Genomic DNA, 20,192 nt, shown 5'->3' on the forward strand with positions numbered 1-20,192 from the left:
ATAGATGGCTGAACCGATCTAAGATTCAAATGAAAGGTCTTAAGATTCTATAAAACATCTTGCTTTTTAGTCAGTCTGCACTGATTTTCGAACATTTTGAATCAAATGTAAACTATACAACTCCTCAGGTGAATTTAACTGACTCCGACTGACTTCGGCTACACTGATTTTGAATTCCGGTTCCAGTATCAAATCGTTTTCTCAAAAAATTGAATTTCAAAAACAAAAATTCAAATTAAAGGATTTATGGTCCCATGCAAAATAAATGCATTTTATCCGATTCTGGAATTACAGGGTGATTAAAATGATGTCATGAGAACTAAAACACCGAAGAACATTCATGCAAAAAACTCATGCGGATTGATAAAAAAAAGGCACTGCTAGATGGATTAAACACGTTTTTTCTTCCGTACCAGCTTAACGTGACGTAACGGTGCGCTTCATATGACGGTTTGAAATTTGTGACACTTATAACACAGTAATTTCAGAACCGGAAGTAGGATCGGAGAGAAATTCAGGAATTCCATATGGAATCATAAGACCTTTCATTCGAATTCTGGTCAAAATAAAAATAGATCAAGGCATATATGAGACCACGAGACTTTTCATTTAAACCCAAGATTGGTTAAATTGGTCACACCATTTTTGAGGAAAGTGAGGAAGTAATTTGAAATTGAAATTTTTACATTTATCACCCTGTAGTTTGGAACCGGAAGTCGGATACCATAAAAATTAGGAACTTTCTATGAGACAATTACACCATTCACTTGAACCTAAATTTGTAAAAATCGGTTGAACAATCTCTGAGAAAATTTAGAGCATTTATTTTCATTTTTTTGCGCATGTCATCCTATTATTGTTGAGCCGGAAGTCAGAATCGAATAAAACAACTTTGTGTGACTACAAGAGTTCATAAAAATCGGTTCAGCCACCTCCGAGAAAAGCGAGTGCTAAAAAATGGAAAAACATACATATACACATACGCACATATACACACATTAATAACTACACACACGCAGACATTTTGCGTATTTGACGAACTGAATCAAATGGTATGTGACTCTATTAAAAACTCGGTTTTCACAGTGATTGCATAACCTTTCTATATTTGTGCGCAATAATTAGATTGATAGCTCTTCTGAAGGCAACTTTCTTCTGTTCACAAAAAAGGAATAAAAAAAGTGATTTTTAGGACCCTACTATTACTCCTAAACATTAATGTAATTCGATCACTTGAAGAGCTAGGGAAGTGGTTTCTTCAGTAAAGTTGCTCAAAATTAAATTTCCTACAACTTTGCAGGAAAGTACATAGGTTTCTAAATTCTTTCTAGGAAATTAGACTCCACATTTCAATTCAACCATGCACCACCATAATGACCTTTTACATCAAAAGAAGGGCAATTGATTACATGTATCTTTTGTGAAAACATCAACCATCAAAAAATTATACATTTAATAGAGAAAATATCTCTGTCTCGCTAATTCCCCACTGTACAATGTTTTTAAGAAATTCACAAATATTTTCTCGGCGACTGAAACCTTTTACTTCACATAATAAAATAAATAAAATTTGCATATGAAACTGTCCCTTACCGTTACCCCACATCCAAAAAGTCGCATGTAGATCGCGATCCGCAGGTTGCTGACTTCTAAGCTAAAAGAACTTTTGAAAAGCTAAGCAAATGCAGTTTTATATACACAAAATCGGGTGAAGTTTAATTTTGGTTATCCAAACTTCATCGCACAGTGTAATATGATCATGTGATATATATTTATATTGATAACATATTTCAAAAGTCAGTCACACTCTACCTACACCATATTAACTGGAAAGATGCCACAGGCTTGGACTGATTCTAGCTCTCATCTTCATCATCATCATCATCATCAGTAGTGCAACTAACGAGGACTTGACTGATAAAAGATAGTTTACTTTGTGTGTTAGATTTGATTTGTGCTATTACGTCTATTGTAAATACAACTTAAACAATTCAATCGAAACCATTTGCTAAATTGTTAGCTGCACAAAACGAATTTAAAAAGCTATAGAGAATATATAAACAAACCTAATCATGTGATTTCTACGTTTGTCTTCTTCATCATCACTTCCAGTGTGCGTGAGTGCATTTGTAAATCTTAGTCGTATCAAGTCCCAGAGGTCAGACAATCTACGCACCGGATGGCTTATTTTGATTTACTTCCAAATGAGGTTTGTATGCCCAATTGATTCTTTTGCCCTATAATCTTTGTTTTGAACATTTTACAGATCCTAGAGAATATTTTTCAGTACCTTTATTTTAAAGAACGCAAACGATTATGCTCTGTTTGTTGCCGTTGGAATAGCATATTGTTTTCGGATCAGTATTTACGCAGACATGTAGTATTCCATATCGAGGGAAGCCGATTGCTTGATACTAAAAAACCAGTCCATAGAGTTTATCAAGCTCTATCGTTGAAAATCGAAAGCCAATGGAACAACGAAATGATGAAAAATCTTCGGCTTGTCAATACAATCAGCCCAAATCTGGAATATTTACGATTGGAAAATTGGGGCTCTGACCATCAATTAGGATCGATTTTCGACAGTCTCGATCTTGCGAAAATTAGGCAGCTACATTTCACAGGAACGTGCGACACCGTAAGTGGTTTATTATGTGTCTTCATGAGCAACCTTGATATACTCAAGATAAATGTTCATCACGTCCAGTATTTCAATTTGTGCGCTCCAAATTTAGTCGAGCTGTTTCTGTATGTACGATCAGAAGATCACCTGGATTTGCTATCTCAATTTGCCGATCAGCTTATCAAGCTGACTGTGGTGTTTGACTCGAAAAATGGTTATTTTTTCTTCAATCTCCGCTTTCCCCGGTTATCGGAGCTTGCAATTGACAGGAGTATGAAAGGCATGATCAAAAGTGACCAAGATATAAGCATTGCCTTTTTCAAGCGCCACAAGCAACTTCGGAAATTGCATCTTTCGATTAAATTCATCGATAGCTATGTGATGCAGGAGGTTTATGAAAATGTTCCTAACTTAACCGATTTGAAAATACAAGTATCCGAGGGAACCATCGAATTGTCTAGTGTTAGTAAATTGCTGAAGCTCGAGAAGCTAGCAGTCACAGCGGAGAAAGTATATCTTCTGAGTCATAAATTTCCCAAACTGAAACAGCTACAGCTTGGCTCTGCTGAAACAGGTCCTGGTACATTTGTGTACGGCTTAGAGAACTTGATGCTACTGGACAGTTTGCGAACGTTGATTTTGCATAACGTTATGTTTTATCCCGAGGTACTCAAGTTAACCCCAGTCTATAATGTGCGGATATTACACATCAACAACTACAAAAGAGTAAGTAATAATATGAATTTCATGCGATCTCGAACTAATGCTTTTTTCAGTTGCTCGAAAACCATCTACAGATACTTGTTAAACGATTCCCGGCGGTTTATAAACTCAAAATAAGTAGCTGCCCAGGTTTTACACTACATGAAGTAGAGAAACTTAAAAAAATGAATCCCAGAATGAAAATTTCATTCGACGAAGTAAGATTTGGACAGTTTTTGAAACAGTAAACGGACAGCTGGATTGTTGGTATGTGATACTGTAGTTCTCTACGTGGGCCGGTGCAATGAAACATTGAAAAAAATATTTATTTTAATTTATCACACTTGTACATGAATCAGATCCATTGTAAATAATAGTACCAATTGAATTCTAGTTAGCTTAATGTAATACTTAAATATTTCAATTACCACAGATTCAATCACTAGCACGCTGAAGAGAGACTAATGCTAAAAATACTTGTTCGAGAGAGGTCTGTCCTATCGCGTAGTCTTCGATATCGAATTGAGTTTTAGCTTGTTCCATCAAACCAAACATCGTTGACCATTTCAAAGACGTTTTCGTTATGTGATAAGTTAAGTAATCCTGGTATCGTTCTCTGTAAATATTGGTAATTAAAATTTGTATAGACTAATCGGAGCAAGCACATACTTCAATCGAGCGCCTTCGAAATTTCTTTCAATATATTGTATGACTAGATTAACGTTTTCATTAGATTCGTCAGTATCACATTTCATAAGTTTGATTGTTAAGAAGTAGCCATTTGTGAATTTGTTCTTCAAATGTTGCGACGATCCAAGGCACTTAAGCTCTCCATTAACCATAATGGCGAGTCGTGTACAGAGAGCTTCACATTCCTCCATACTATGGGATGTTAGAATAATTGTTTTGCCAGTTGCTCTAATTTTGCAAATCACATTCCAGAAGTGACGTTTCGCCCCGGGATCCATTCCCGTGGTAGGTTCATCTAAATAAATTATTGTCGGATTGCCTATCAGTGCGAGTGCGGTACTCAATTTCCGCTTGTTGCCCCCGCTATAAGCTTTCACTTGTTTGTCGAGATGTTGGGAAAAATTTAAGTCATCGGACAGATTTTGTGAAATAGCATCGATAACGTCTTCGGATACACTTCGTAATAGGCCGAATATTTTCAAACTTTCACGACCAGTGAGATCTTCAAGAACTGCGTCAAACTGGGGACAGTAACCAATTTGGCGATTTACTTCGTTCATTTCTGTTCTAATGTTCAATCCTCGTACCCACGCCTCTCCGGATGACATACTTTCATCACCTGTTAACATTTTAAATGTAGAAGTTTTGCCAGCACCATTTACACCAAGTAAACCAAAACACTCGTAATTATCAACGGTCAAAGATAGACGATCCACGGCCAAAAATGATCCGTAAAGTTTCGAGACATCTTTTAATACTAGCACATGCTGTTGGAGTTCATTTTGTCGTAGCAAACAAGTCCGTTCCCGTTCCGCCAATACGTCTGAATCCTCATTAAATGCTATAGTCTCTTTTGAATCTGAGAATGACTCTATCGGTGCACTACCCCATGGTTTTTTGCATTTTACGGTACAGGAAACTATTCTCGACTCTTTTAGTAATAATACTATGAATGAGACTGTTCCTACAGCTAGCATGTATGCTAAATTACGACTAATACCATTGGATTGAAAAGAAAATATGTCTGTGCCTGAAAATTGAAAAGAAAATTCATATTGAATGTATATTGAAGCGCATTGATTCATAAAGAATTTGCTCACTACAACAACGTTTGTCGAAACTGCACAAGAGGTCGTCGGTACAAAAAGGCATCGCTTCACATTGGGCTTTACAAATCTGTTGTATTGTAAGTGCCAAGTTGATGTTGTTCAAACTGTGACTGAGTGCAAAATGAGGGAAAATCAGGTACACCCACTCCAATGTTTCGGCTACATCTTTCAAGTTGAACTCGCTATATTTCAGCAAAAATATTCCTGTAAAAATTACCGTCCCCGTAAATATGTTGAATATCAGCATTTTGATGAAACCGGTAGAAGAATCTTGAAAAAAGAACGACCATAGGTAGGTGAACGGAATAACAGCAGCCCCGAAACACATCATCACTATCACGACACGAGACAGCTCAGCAGGCGATGACCAACCTTCTTCTTGGAAAGCTGCCAAGGTTGCAATGTACAGCACCATCGCCACCATAAACACAAAGTAGTCCCACAGGAATGAGATACTCCAGAATATCACGGCATTGACTCCACTGACAAATTGCAGCAACTTGGCACCAGAAGCCCGTTCTTTGATGTTGAACATGATGTACATAGCACCAACGAACGCCATTGCGAAACCAGTGTTGAATGCTAACTGAAATCCCATATTACTTCCTGCTTGCAGTCGTAGGAACCTGATTCGAGTGCTGTAAGGCAAAGGTTTATTCACAACCCGTAGCTGGCAACCATGGCAAAATGTGCGTATTATTGCATTGTAGATGAGATTTAGAGCTAGCGGAGCCGTATGATACGCCTTATTGTTGAACCAAGCAGTAAAATTTTGCTGTGACTCATCCAGCGTGGCTCCAATCATGTAGGTATTATCTACATTTTTGTTATTTTCTACGGACTAAATATGTCTTCGTTAGTGTGTATACTTTCCTCATTTTTTAAACTATAATTACCCTATTAAGAATGTATTCAACAAAAGATTCCGATGTTGTTATTAGCTTGTGAGAACTGGAGGCGTTTTCATACAAATCCATATAGCTTTTGGTTATGGTTGCATTGATATTCGTTGTTTGTAGAATTGTCACAGTTTTAGTATATGAACTCAACGATATTTCCAAAGCAGGCAGTACAACATTGTTGGGAAACGAACGAACAATCGCTATTATTACTATAATGTACAACATTGATAGTGTTGTTTGCAACGAAGATATTTTCCAAGCTCTGATGAAACTAAGATATTTTTTTAGGAACATTGCCTTCATTTGATTAATAACAAGTTGTTTGCCCTTAACCAATGGATAGGTCTCCTCAGGCCGATTAGTTATCCCATTTGATTTGGCTGTATAATCATTGACTGTTTCCTGTTCAGAGACGCCGTCACTTCCAAGACTGAAAATAATTTTAGTATAAGATTCATTAGCATTGCTGTTGTTTATTCATGTGTACCTCATAAACACTTCCTCTAAGTTTGACAAAGTTATTCCGTAGCTGGAAATTCCGTATTGTAATGAGTGCTCCTCCAGATCCGTCAAAAGATCCGGAAACAAATGCAAATACTCATGCCTCAAAACGTAACTCAGCTCTGTACCGATATCAGATTCCACTTCGATATTCGGAATATACTTTCTTAGCATGTTTGTCAAATACGTTGGGTTGCAACTGGCTTCAGTTACGCAAACCAATCTATAACCTCGTCCGAATTTCTTCTTAAGATAGAAAGGCGATCCAACCGCCATCAAATCTCCGTTAGCCATTATTGCTACACGGTCCCCCAAAATATCGGCTTCATCCATAAAGTGGGTAGATAACAGTATGGTTCTTCCAACCTTTTCTTGTTGTAATAAATTCCATAACACTCTCCTAGCAGCCGGATCCATTCCTGATGTCGGTTCGTCACACAGAACAACCTTCGAGCCTCCACAAAGAGCAATCGCTATCGAAAGTTTTCGTTTCATTCCACCGGATAAAGTATGCGATTGTGCATTTATTTTGTCTTCCAATTCCAAACATTTCAGATATTTATTGATCTCCATATTGATCACATCTTCTGAAACTCCTTTAAGTTTCGAGAAGAACCGAATATGTTCACCCACTGTTAGCTCGTCAAATAAAATATTATGTTGGGGACATAACCCCAGGGAATTTCTTGCATTTTTCATATTATGACGAATGTCAAACCCGTTAACGAATGCTGTTCCGGATGTCGGAGGAAACATTCCTGTGAGAATTGACATTGTAGTGGTCTTGCCAGCACCATTGTGGCCCAACAGTACAGATATCTGATCTTCGTATAAATTCAATGTTAATTCTCTTACGGCCACCTTAGAACCTTTGAAGGTTTTTGTCAATCCTAATATTTTGATACCAGCAAATTGACCCGTAGGCTCAACTTCAGCATTGTTGTTGCGGTGGTTAGAAAGAGATTCCCTATCCATAGTGTCTTGTTGTCTGTTGTATGCCACGCTCGATCTCCAAAAATCAATTGTGAAGATGAAATTCCATTTCCTCGGAATTCCAAACTGGCCTGGAGCAATCTGTTCTACGTACAGGGCGACCAACAAATAGAACAATGCATCCATCAAAAGCATAAACATAATGTGCGCTACGGTAAGCTGGTCGTCGATGGTCACCGGTGTGAATAGATTGGACCATTGTAAACCGATCGAGGTTCCCTCGTGTTTCATCAGCAACATAAACCCGAAACCCATCGCCGTATTACACCACAAACTCGATGCAAGCTTACTTCCTAGGGACATACGATCGTAGTTTCCAAATGTAATGTTGTACGGTGTTAGTGAATAAAACCAGATAATGCCGGAAACACCAGATGCTATGTTGGCTGTAGAAAAAAAAGAATAATTCTTGAAATTATAATTCCAACTTAAGGAAATGTACAACCTTTCGAGAAGAAGACACTCAACATGAAGCAAAACGTAATGGTGGTAATGCTGTAAATGAATAGAAAAATCCAAACCAATAACCAGTTTGAAAACTCGAAAATCGCAATGTTAGTGTTGGTTGTGAGGCTGACGCACAACAGCAGTGTGATCAGTGATATTGAGATCGACAGTAGAATCAGAGTCCGGACAAACCACGCCATCCAGTGAAGCCATCCATCGAGACCCATTATTTTCATTGACTCCTTCAGTTGTCTTTCCTTTTCCAGTGTTATAAACTTCACCGTGTTTATACAGGAATAGAAAAATGCTATCATAATGATGGACGGGAAAAGATTTTCCAATCCTCTCAACAGCGGATCGTCGTAGAACGCTGGATACGGGAAACGCTGGAACAAATTGAATACTATGTTATTAGCCGGTTTTGAATAATAGTGTTATTATTTTTGAAGTCCAAAATGTCATAACAAATAAACTGAACTAAAATAGAAATCAAACCGTATTACAACAAACCGAACTAGAATACAATCTGGGACTGACATGCTTCTACGTCATCGGCTTGGCCGAATAATCACACTACAGAAGTTATGTTGTGTATTTGGAAGGACCAGGTTGTTGTTATGTATTATGATCTGTTGAAATTGAGCCAATTCATCACTTAAGCCAACCACTGCGCTAATACGGACCAATGAGCCTATCGCCTGACAATACTCGGACTCACATTGCCAAAGCTTCTTATACATACTTGGAAACGCATAAATGAGAAGTCCCACCGCATCCCTAATAATCTCCAGATGTTGCACTTTCCCATTATTATTTGTTCCATTCGATGGCCTGACAGCTTAACTGTTCCATTCATTTAAGAACACCCGAGAAAGGCTTGACTCGTGGATTGTCTCAAAATAGGAAACCTTCTGTATTCAAGGTTTGCAAGCTCTGCCAGAAAAATGAAAGAAAAAAATGTGACTAGCTATGAACAATACTTTAAATGATTAATTTGTAGCTTGTACAATCAATTTTCATTAGCGGGAACTATTTTGCACACTTAAAAAAAATCCTAAAGGATATAACTGGTCAGTTTTGATTAGATAAGGGAGCCTTTTGAAAATTTAATACCACTTTGGTAGCAAATATCCCAAGTAGTACTGAAGTTAAATATGGGCATTCACTTCGAGTTTTCGCGTTGCTACAACAGTAGTATTGCACAATTGTCTTGCTATCTTCTATACAATATTGTTTTTAAAGGCCAAAGGAAAGATATTGTAATCGATTCTATCACAATTTGTTGATTGCAAGTCGAGTTATCTGCAAAAAAAACAATACAAAAAATTTCGCGAATGTACCAATGAAATGACTATTGGTACACCTACTTAAGGGCGATTGTGTCTGCTTGCTTATCAATGAAGGAATATTTTGAATCGGGCTCTTCTCGGAATCAACAAATTGAATAGTTATTCCTGAAGAATTGTTTCCGATGTTTCAATAACTAATTTAACACCTCAACAGAAAAATAACGATTCGAAAAGCATTCTGTTTTGATGTTTTTATATTTTTGGTATTAGTTTAATTCGTCGGATTTGCAGTTTTGATACTTTGCTAGGTATTAGAACAAACGTGAGTTTACAAGAATTCCAACAAGAGAGGATTTGTGCACCGTTCATACCGAACCAGCGCGAACTATATTTATTAAAAATTTACAGAGCTGTCGCATTCATGAAGAATACCAGAGCTAATAAAACTCATTTTCATTGACTCAAAATAGACAAAAATGACAAGAAATTACTGTCACTCTCAGCTTCGCTTGCAAACTATGAGAACGAAATCCAAGTCCAGTTAATGATATAAGCGGGACAGTAGTTTCAAAATTGTATTTTTTCTTTCATATGTCCTTTCAGTCGTTTGCAGTTTTCAGTGAAAATCCAGTGACAGTATGCACTGTCGATATTCAACCGAAGCTGTGAGAATCGAAAATGACAGAAAAAGGTTTCACAATAACTTTTGCCTTATGGTGCTCGAATTTGGAGAGGTTCTGGGATGTTATTACTTCGATTTTTCATATTTTAGTTACTTTTTATAGCCAAGCGTCACAGATTTTTAATACATCGATGAAATAATTAGAATTGAAATTCTGCTGATGCTCCCTGAAGACGTTAGTTCGGTTTCGTCTTGTCATAGAGGGAAGAGTGAATTAGTTGGCAATTATACTCTCTCTTTGTTTCAATGAGAAATGAGAATGCTTCGTCTCTCTTCGTTTATTTTGCTGTCGGTCATTTTCGAATAAGACAGTAAAATATTGAAAATGAGGATGTTGGATTGTATTCTTTCATTAAGAATGCGTGACAATTCTAAGCTCTGAAGAATACATTCAACATCAAACAAATGTTGAAGAAACTAATCAGTTTTATTCGTATTTCGTCAATCCAGTTATGTCTCTATCATTGCCAACCCATTTTTTTTTTTCAAAACAAATGAATCCTCATTTTTCGTTACTGTCATGTTAACATTGCACATTGTAACGAGTACCACAGTTTTCAAGTTTTTTTGTCAGTGCCAAATGAAAGACAGGCAGGCATGAAACAGCGAAAATCAACATTTTCGAAAAGTTATCCCGACAAGGTAAAATGTGAACCTTTAAATCGTGGAAATGCTCTGAGACTTAACTATAAAGTCGAAATTTGAATAAACACATTCTAGAAGCAATCCGATAAAATCACGTGAACTGTACATGTACACTGTAGGCGACCGAGTGGATTTTTTATTAAAATTAAAATGATGACGAGGCTACGTCAAATCGCAAAATAACAAAAAGGCTAACATCACAACTACCTTAAAATTACTGGCGTTACAAGTCGATTTTACCCTATCAATTACTAGCTTATCAAGCTTGTAAGAGAACTGATGTGTATCAGAGTTATATGAATCTCATGTACCTCTGCCCTACCTAGATTCACAAATCGCGATTGGCATCTATATTGATGTATTTTACCCAACCCTGAATTTCGATTTACGCTGCGTGTACTTCATATAGTTCACATTTTTCACTGTATAGATCATATTTAGCTTTTTTACAAAGAAAGATAATGTGTAAAACGAAATTAATTGTGCATCTTTTAAGTGATAATCCCTTGGTTTTGCCTGATTTATAAGCAATGCTCATACTTTGTCACATGAGAGTTTCATGGGTGATTTTACTTCTCTACTCTCGAAACCCGAGCTCCTCGCATAATGAAATTCAATGGTAGCCTTAGACGAATTCCCTTTTTGTTGAAGTATAAATTTGAGTTATTCGCTCAGCAGATGGTGGTGAGCTGAATTCGATCGTGTCTCTTACCGCCTTTTCGTCAGTAATATTATCATTGAAAATGTTCCGCTATATTATTGTTTGGAGATTTTTTGTAACCATCCTTTAATAACCTTTTTGTAACCTTCCTTTAATAACACGATGAAATTTTTAAATTAGTCTGGAATGTATATTCGATGTTATCTGTAACAAAATTCGATGATGATATTGTGATGCGTGACGCCACTCGAGTCCACAAGCTTTGTACTAAATCAACTGTCTTTGTGCTTTGTTCGGTGTTTATTTGACTAACTATGATCTGGCCAAATATTTAGTCTGCGTAGATTTGATCAAAATAAATAATACAGGGCTGCGTACGAGACACGACCGATTGCGATGACATTAAAAAATCAATAGTTCAAGCATCAACGAAATAATGTCAATGCCAGAGATCAGGATTACAGGTTATTGGTACAAGGAATAATATTATTCACAGACTATTTCCACTGATTCGTAAAACAACTCAAGCGAAAAATCCCATCATTTTTTTTTCAAATCGTCGCTTTTTTGACAGTTTGAAAAAAAAATTGACACTCACGATTTTGTGATTCCGGAACCGGAAGTCGGATGCGGATGAAGTTTAATAATGGGACCAAATCGGTTCAGTCATCTCCAAGAAAACCTAGTGAGATTATGTGACACATACACACATACATAAACACGCACGCACTCACACAGCACTTACACAGATACAAAATCATTACGTTTGGAAAAAAGGCGTATTAAATCAAGGAGACTGATTTAAGATAATTTTCTGCATTTTATTCTGAATCCTCTTAGGCGCTTTATTCCTGGCAGGACGGGAACTTACTAAAATTGGTACTGAATAACGATTTATTGTTTTTGTTACACCGAGTCTGAATTCTTTCTATGTAATTCTTGGAAGCAAGATTAGAACAAAATGTTATGCTTCATAAGGCTATATCAATTTCTAACCATTCAATTAGGTTACATGATTATTGTTTGGTTCAATAAAAGTATCTAATGCTGAGACTGAGAGGGAGTTCATTGTGTTTAGCCGTATTAAATGAAAAATAAGTATCTAAAATTATCTTCATAACTTAACTTTGACCTGAATCCATGTGCAAGCCATCGTTTTGCTCGTAAAAAGAAATTCTAATATGCACACGATCCCGTCGACAATATTGAAATATTGCTTTCGAATCAAGTTAAATGTGGCAAATCCATCAACAAATCACCGAGATACAGGCGCTTCAAATTGAATCCTAAAAATCGTTCCACCTGCCTCGCTCACAGCCAGGCGTTAACTGAGAGAAAGTGTGTCGGATCATATATTTATAGATTCCGTTTGCTGCGATAGTGTGCAAAACGGTCGAATGGATGACATCATTATGACAAGCTGTGATTGGTTCGTGAAAACAGCTAAGGTCAATTCAAACAGATTTTTCAACGATATATTTTCGAAATGCTAAAACCAGTGTTGATGATTGCCGAAAATTTGACAGAAGCTGCTATAGTGCTATCTATATTGTATACAACATTTTCAAACCGGTAGAAGATGCTACAAGAACTCGAGTCTCTCAATGCATGAACCGTGAGAGAATTTTGCTACATTTCTTCGCTCCACTTCATACTCTGAGTATACACGGATTCGTTACCATTTTTCAATAAATTTTATGGATTCTCGGTAGCTGACTGCTAGCTGTAATAAATAAGCATTGCTACATTAAAATTCAAGCGAACGTTGTCGGTGTTGAACTTTTGTAGTGCAGCGCTATAAACAATAAAAGGAAAACGGCATTCGACTTCTCTTTACAATCGTGTTAACTCGGAACGTAAGAAAAAATCATTGCATTTTGATATGAATGCACAAAATTGATGCATAAGTAGAGTAAAACTCTACGTCTGCCTAGTGGTTAAAATTTAACTGCAATGTTGCACTAGCAGTATTGCATATGTATTGCTTTTCACTTGCGAGTTCTAAACTAAATGTAAACAAAATGCAATTTGGTTATGTTTCTTTAGCGCAAGTCGGTTATTGACGCCAGACTCCCAAGCACGAAGCTGAGAATATTATCCGATAAGATCAACTCGCATTAGGCCAAAGCAGGAAAAAAGTCGGAGTCGGTTCGGTCGAATCAACAAATGGCGTTTGAATTCTGACTATTGGCTATTGATGTGGTTTTCGCCGTATGCTTAACCAAAATCCTGATAAATTCTTTACCTGCAATGAAACAACCGGCAGTTTGGTGGAGTTGTTCTTACGCTCTAACAGAGCTCGTGTTATTGCATTCTGCACGGAAACGAAGCCTTCCGCATAGTAATTAGCTGGATAACCACCGTCACTGTAATTAACGGCTCGTGCTCCGTACGTTTGGAACGGAGGGAAGGTCAAAAATGTTCGCCAATTTGCCCAGAATTCCGCACCCGGAAGCTTAGTTGTTCTCATCTCGCTGGGATATCGAAGGGCGAAGCTCAAATTATCTGGTAGCTGCGTTGTATTCTGAAAATAAGTGAAATTTGCATACATGCTTTTTTTCTTCTGCAAAATACTCCCCACCTTCAAGTGATCACTAAATTCTATTCCCGCGAGGTAATTATTTGTTACCAAAGTGTTGTACAAGCTTTTGCTATCGTTGAAAGATTTAATCCGAACATCCGTTCCCAATGTTCTAGCAGCTTTTCGGACGACCTGATTGAATAAAACATTTTCCGGTGCATATGCCAGTGTCAATTCAATAGGGTGATTAGTCACTAGGGTTCTGAAAAAGTTTCAACATATTGTTAGAATTATTGCATTTATCAACAATTACTTACCTTATGCTGGCTATACTGCTGACATTGAGACTCTCGAACGTAACTGGACGGGTGTAGGTTGTTGGATTGACTAGGCCTCGCACCAGAATCAGTAAAGAGCAGGCAATCACTGGAATTGTAATCTCGAATATGGTTTGCATGTAGTGCCGTTTTTGTATTATCCAGTTTTTCCATAATAGCAGCCTGAATTTTTCCCAATCAGAGGTTGTCATTTTCTGCCGAACTGACCCGATGAACGCTTCGACTAATGCTACAATACTACGGTTAATACAGCAGCTTCAAGTAGCACAGTGAATGTTCCAAAGATGTTATTAAAACTGTAAAATGTATTTATCTCACTTTTATGAATGTTGTTGTCATCTCCTATGCTACCAATGTACTTGCATAACCTCGTAAAACTTTTCATCAACTTACCTTAGCACTGGCAAATGTTGAACATGAAATGACTCACAATTTATCCTCTGTCATTTTTGCTCTCACTTATTCTACACTAGATATATGTGAATCACAAACCAACCACCAACTGAATGCTACGATAAAGCTAAAGCACATACATTGACAAGAAAAAACATCATGTTTAGTTGTGTTCGAATATATGTTGCATGTTGCCGGTCAGCATACGCCTGTACGGAAAAGATTGGTAAACATTTGTACTGTAATTCTCGAAAGTATATTCCTTTTCGGGAATGTATTTAGACAAAATGATCCATTCAGCACTCTGATACTATTACATCTAATAAATAAGTCTTTTCATTCATAAATTTGCTCACCCGATATGTGAATGAGTTGTTTGTGTTCTACATCATATACTTTCTTATAGGGAGTTTAACCCATGAGCACGTGGTACGTCAAAGTGTTTGTGAAATGCAGTAGATTATATACTACTCTCGCTGTTTTCTGTGTCTTACTTTGTGTTGTAAGACATTACGCATTTCCAATGAATAAGGTTCATTTTCCAGAACTCGCGTGGATAATCGATGCAATGAACACAAATATTTATCGCTTATGATGAGGAAAATGATCTTAGCCTGACACTTCCTGCTACTGGAAGCTACATCAACTGTTTGTGCACTCAACAAGTGCCTCGAGAAGACTATAATGGCTAATTTAAAATTGAATAATTTCTCTGATATTCTTCAAAAATGCCTTAGTAATTTTGGGTTTGAAAGTTTCGGTGAACGTGTAAATAGTTACTATTAATAATGTTATTTTTTTTCACCCTGCTTTTAATCCCTGTGATTATTCGCCGAGCAGTCTAGTAACAATATTTGCAAACTCAGGTTGCGTAGGTACTACATGGAGATGCGGTGCTTGACTCTCTGTTTTCTACAAAATTATCACGGCATCGTACTGTACAGAACAATTGTCTTTTTTATATCGTTTTATACCCGGCTTAAAACCCTATTTGCGTCCGTTCGCTGGTTTAAAACAATGTTGAGACTAGTGCTACTAACCAAATGACAAAAAGACTTATTACAGAGATGACCACAAGAGAACGTGTATGATTAATCTATCTCAAGAACCACTGTCTGGCGGTGGTTTACAAAAAAAAATATGTTTTCATGTGTTTCGTATACATATGCAAATAACTTGAATCCTGGACTCGGGTAGACGTAAGCTTATTGACCCATTTCATGTACAGAGCAAATCGTGTTCTAACGTAATTGTTTTGTCGACCAACCCCGCCTCTATACAATGTTTGCATCAAATGGATCCAAATATGGCAACAATCGATGCGTTTGCCACCCTGTAATTTTCAGGTTCGTAATTGACGAAAAAGTACATAAAGTACATATTGGATTGAGTGCGGATCTTGAAAGTTATGATTGAAGCGTTTAATGAGCCAGAGCATTCTATTTGCTTTAGTTCAAATGCTATTGTGACGATCGACATATGTAAGCTTGGAGTCTAAAATTACGCCTAAATCTCGTACAATTTAACTTTTCTTTCAAGTTCATTTCCTAGATGTAAGATTATAGATTGGGTTTTATTTCTCCCATTGAAGGGTTACATATTTAACATCAAGTTGAAGAAGGTTTGGATGAACGAAGCAGTGAAGATGAGTATACATGTTTCACGGCGTATGATATTCATGAAAATACCTACTTTATGAACCATGTCGCTTTTGAGGAAGCGTGAGTCTTGTTGCTTTATTGGAATGGCTCTCCATGCACGAGAATAGAAGAGAGCAAACAATATTCACCCATACTACTGTTTCTACTTCTCTCGGTAAGAGACAAGGTCTAGCCCCACAATTCATTGCAAGCAAGCTCTATTCACGAAGCTAGAAAGTGATGAAGATTATATATTCAGTTTTCGCTAACAGACTGATGACTGACTCTTAACTGTCGCATGTTTCTTCGAGGTCCGAACGCGATTCACATTTGTTTATACAGAATTCATTTTGTGTGCACTGCCACCGCTAGAGCGTCTATTAGAATAAAGGTTTTGACGGGGACATGTGTTTTCCACAGCTCTCACAGCTCATAGCAATACACAATGAAAATTCAATGAAAAAATGTTCAATGCGCAATACTGATTAAAAGATTTATTTTTTATCCTACTGGTTGATTAACTATCATGCACTAATTCGATTAAACCCAATTAAACTCTATTTAGCAGAAATTTGATTTACAGAAGTAACAAGAGTGCAGGAGCTAGCTCCTTTCTAGCAACTAACAAACGAAGCGTTTGTTTGTTTGCAGTATTTACTGAAATCGCCAGATTGCTATCTCTAATCCTTTGCTCCGGCTACTTATGTTTATAATATTCAACTATAATTAAGAATTTTTACCTTCTACTAACTTGACACGAATTAAATAAGTGATATGCAACAGTTTTAGTGGCATAAAGTCATAATTAACAGCCGTTCGCGTTCGGAGAGCCAGTCATCAGTCTATTAGCGAAAACTGAATATACAGGGTGATTTTTTAAGAGCTTGAGAACTTTTTTAAACAATAAAACGCATAAAATTTGCAAAATCTCATCGGTTCTTTATTTTAAACGTTAGATTGGTACATGACATTTACTTTTTGAAGATAATTTCATTTAAATGTTGACCGCGGCTGCGTCTTAGGTGGTCCATTCGAAAAGTCCAATTTTGGGCAACTTTTTCGAGCATTTCGGCCGGAATAGCCCGAATTTCTTCGGAAATGTTGTCTTCCAAAGCTGGAATAGTTACTGGCTTATTTCTGTAGACTTTAGACTTGACGTAGCCCCACAAAAAATAGTCTAAAGGCGTCAAATCGCATGATTTTGGTGGCCAACTTACCGGTCCATTTCTTGAGATGAATTGTTCTCCGAAGTTTTCCCTCAAAATGGCCATAGAATCGCGAGCTGTGTGGCATGTAGCGCCATCTTGTTGAAACCACATGTCAACCAAGTTCAGTTCTTCCATTTTTGGCAACAAAAAGTTTGTTAGCATCGAACGATAGCGATCGCCATTCACTGTAACGTTGCGTCCAACAGCATCTTTGAAAAAATACGGTCCAATGATTCCACCAGCGTACAAACCACACCAAACAGTGCATTTTTCGGGATGCATGGGCAGTTCTTGAACGGCTTCTGGTTGCTCTTCACTCCAAATGCGGCAATTTTGCTTATTTACGTAGCCATTGAACCAGAAATGAGCCTCATCGCTGAACAAAATTTGTCGATAAAAAAGCGGACTTTCCGAATGGACCACCTAAGACGCAGCCGCGGTCAACATTTAAATGAAATTATCTTCAAAAAGTAAATGTCATGTACCAATCTAACGTTTAAAATAAAGAACCGATGAGATTTTGCAAATTTTATGCGTTTTATTGTTTAAAAAAGTTCTCAAGCTCTTAAAAAATCACCCTGTATAATCTTCATCACTTCCGTAAATAGAGCTTGCTTACAATGAATTGTTCTGTGAGAAGAACGACGACCACGAGAGAGAAAATTCTATTCACGGCTTCTGTGCTTCATGAAGACTCTAATGAGGCGTCCAAATAGTTATACTTAGAACATGAGGGATTTACATTAGAGATTTATTTATTTATTGATTGTTTATTATTTATTAATTTTATTTATTTATTTATTTATTTATTTATTTATTTGGGAGTAGAAAAAAGTCCGATAGAGATGAAATTCAACAATCTCTCTCTCCAGCAGGCATAATAGAGGGGATGTTATAGTGAATTCAAAAAACTAGCATTTAGAATATTCCACACTATCCGTGCTTCAAATGATAATCATTGATGTTTGTCTCGTTATATCGTTGAATAAGCAGTGTCTGTATCCGCTTGGTTTCTTCATTTTCGATACCTGATTTGCACATTTTCGGTAAAAAGTCGGAGAATCCTTCGATCCTTCAATACATTTTATTTAATTCTAATATTGACTAAAAGAAGCGATTGTTAGCGATAATTTGTAATACTTACAACAGAAAAGGGGTTCCAATACTACAGAAGAATTTTGCGTCAAATCGTATTCGGAGTTGGCGGCACCTTCTCAGATTTGTTACCTTGTTTTTTTTTTTCGTAAGTTATCTAGTGTGATATGAATCCACCATAAAACCAAGGCATTCTAAACCACACACATATGATAAAGCTTAAAGTCCTTACTAATCTCCAAAAACTCTTGAAAGTCATCCTTACTAGCAGAACCGAGCTCATATTTTCAATTCATTAGCATTTTCCAAAACGTTCAACGAGTTTGAACTTTAAACAATTAGTATAAATAACTGCGTTACTAGATTGCGTTACGAAAAATTCCAAATCCTACAAAAAAGGTTTTGTACTAGTGATTTTTACGAAATCAGTAAAAGTTTCGATTAAAAATACTAGAAAAATTTCCTCCTCTATTGGAAACAATCGATCTTAATTATTTAAAATCGGTTTTGATGAATACTTGTATAGGTGATCATGTTCCCTACCAAGCACTCATAACTACATTGGATGATGGGCACTTATAAGGAAAAAAATTCTGACAAGAGCACTGACTAGTTTGAAACTAAACGTAAAGAAAAGCAACTTTTTCTTGTCCAAACATAGCTTTTTCCAGTGTTGTTTAATCGAATACTAAGTTAAACTAAAAAACTAAATAAAAACATTTTGAGTAATTTTCACAAAAGAAGTCAAATTTTTAAACAAAAATATTGAAAAAAATTTTAGACTCACACAAAAACTGGTTTTCCTTAACACTCCAAATACCAATCCTAAAAAAAAGTTGGAACGGTAACTTCAAGCTGTCATAGCTCAGCTGTTTTTCAACGAATCTCAATAAATTTTACTCCTTCGAATTTTGTGAAGTCCGTAGATTGTTTCAAAACCTTTGTAGCAGACCTTCGACCAAAATTGTGGCTTGATCCTGTGTCCTATTTCTCAACAATCGTTTCCAAAACTTTAGTCTTAAAAATCAACTATAACATACTGTGACATCGCACACATCGTATTATCATTCTAAAACGATGCTAAGTATAAAAAAAATCTTAAATTCACCTAGTAGTGTAATGGTACCTTTCTCATATTATTAATTATCTCCTATGCATTGCAGCCGGGAATAGTCACAACACTACAAATTAAACAATTTTGGAACCTTTTCTGAAATGATTTTACGTTTCGTCTTTGACTCATCTGAGCGTAGCAGTTTATTTTGAACTGCTAGCGCGACATAAAGGGTTAACATAAATCGCTAGGCAAAATTAAAGTTAATGCTAGGAGAGAGCTTGGCTAGTCCGGATACGGGTTTAAACCGGACAGTTTAAATATCTTATAAACAAGAAATTATTCCGATCCATGGATTGACTTTCTTAACACGTGCTTATGTTACTGACAGGCGTCAATTAGCTGGATGACACTAAGTCAATTTAGTTTGGCGTCAATCGTGTTTGCGTAAAAATGTGTGTGTTTTTCACTGAATCTTTTTTTTTTTGAAAATTATTGATTTTTTTGATATTTTTGATTTCTGTACATTGAAATCATGGTCTGGTTAGTGCTTCCAAATGTAAATTTCTTACTCAATTCAGTGATTATTGAGTGCTTTCGATTATGTGGAAAATAAAGTTATTAATGCGTCTCGAAAATGTAAGTGCGGGGCTAAACCAGACGATAAATGTGGTGCTCAACCGGACACATGATTTTCGA

The 20,192-nt window shown here is 36.6% G+C and overlaps 2 protein-coding genes across 5 annotated transcripts; one reads left to right on the forward strand and one right to left on the reverse strand.

Moving 5' to 3' along the window:
* Positions 1-1,800: 1,800 nt before the first annotated feature.
* On the forward strand, positions 1,801-4,042 carry LOC131433742 (uncharacterized). 2 transcript variants are annotated; one of them, XM_058600324.1, is made up of 4 exons: positions 1,801-2,209; positions 2,267-3,349; positions 3,400-3,592; positions 3,759-4,042. In XM_058600324.1, the coding sequence occupies exons 1-3, from the start codon at positions 2,180-2,182 to the stop codon at positions 3,571-3,573; spliced, it is 1,287 nt and encodes a 428-aa protein (XP_058456307.1). In that variant the 5' UTR covers positions 1,801-2,179; the 3' UTR covers positions 3,574-3,592; positions 3,759-4,042. The 2 variants fall into 2 exon arrangements, with proteins under 2 accessions (XP_058456307.1, XP_058456308.1); XM_058600325.1 differs by having other exon boundaries at positions 1,806-1,936; positions 2,113-2,209; positions 3,400-4,042.
* On the reverse strand, positions 3,761-14,589 carry LOC131433738 (phospholipid-transporting ATPase ABCA3-like). Of its 3 annotated transcripts, XM_058600319.1 has the most exons (10): positions 14,497-14,589; positions 14,083-14,399; positions 13,826-14,027; positions 13,490-13,768; positions 7,966-8,353; positions 6,514-7,906; positions 6,021-6,456; positions 5,116-5,965; positions 3,995-5,045; positions 3,761-3,941 (listed from the first exon to the last, which is right to left on the reverse strand). In XM_058600319.1, exons 2-10 carry the CDS (start codon positions 14,292-14,294, stop codon positions 3,761-3,763), a joined length of 4,992 nt encoding a protein of 1,663 aa, XP_058456302.1. In that variant the 5' UTR covers positions 14,295-14,399; positions 14,497-14,589. The 3 variants fall into 3 exon arrangements, with proteins under 3 accessions (XP_058456302.1, XP_058456301.1, XP_058456303.1); XM_058600318.1 differs by lacking the exon at positions 14,497-14,589 and having other exon boundaries at positions 14,083-14,472; XM_058600320.1 differs by lacking the exons at positions 13,826-14,027; positions 14,083-14,399; positions 14,497-14,589 and adding an exon at positions 8,710-8,900 and having other exon boundaries at positions 13,490-13,629.
* Between the last annotated feature and the right edge of the window lie 5,603 nt (positions 14,590-20,192).

Source organism: Malaya genurostris, chromosome 3 (genome assembly GCF_030247185.1).
Source record: "Malaya genurostris strain Urasoe2022 chromosome 3, Malgen_1.1, whole genome shotgun sequence".
Lineage (NCBI taxonomy): Eukaryota > Metazoa > Arthropoda > Insecta > Diptera > Culicidae > Malaya > Malaya genurostris.

Excerpts from the sequence above, each read along its gene's own strand:
- LOC131433742 (XM_058600324.1), top strand. The coding sequence starts at position 2,180 with ATGGCTTATTTTGATTTACTTCCAAATGAG. Across the intron at positions 2,210-2,266 it reads TTGATTTACTTCCAAATGAG|ATCCTAGAGAATATTTTTCA; the intron begins GTTTGTATGCCC and ends AACATTTTACAG. Across the intron at positions 3,350-3,399 it reads ACATCAACAACTACAAAAGA|TTGCTCGAAAACCATCTACA; the intron begins GTAAGTAATAAT and ends TGCTTTTTTCAG.
- LOC131433738 (XM_058600319.1), bottom strand. The coding sequence starts at position 14,294 with ATGACAACCTCTGATTGGGAAAAATTCAGGCTGCTATTATGGAAAAAC. Across the intron at positions 13,769-13,825 it reads AATTTAGTGATCACTTGAAG|AATACAACGCAGCTACCAGA; the intron begins GTGGGGAGTATT and ends ACTTATTTTCAG. Across the intron at positions 5,966-6,020 it reads TTGAATACATTCTTAATAGG|TCCGTAGAAAATAACAAAAA; the intron begins GTAATTATAGTT and ends AGACATATTTAG.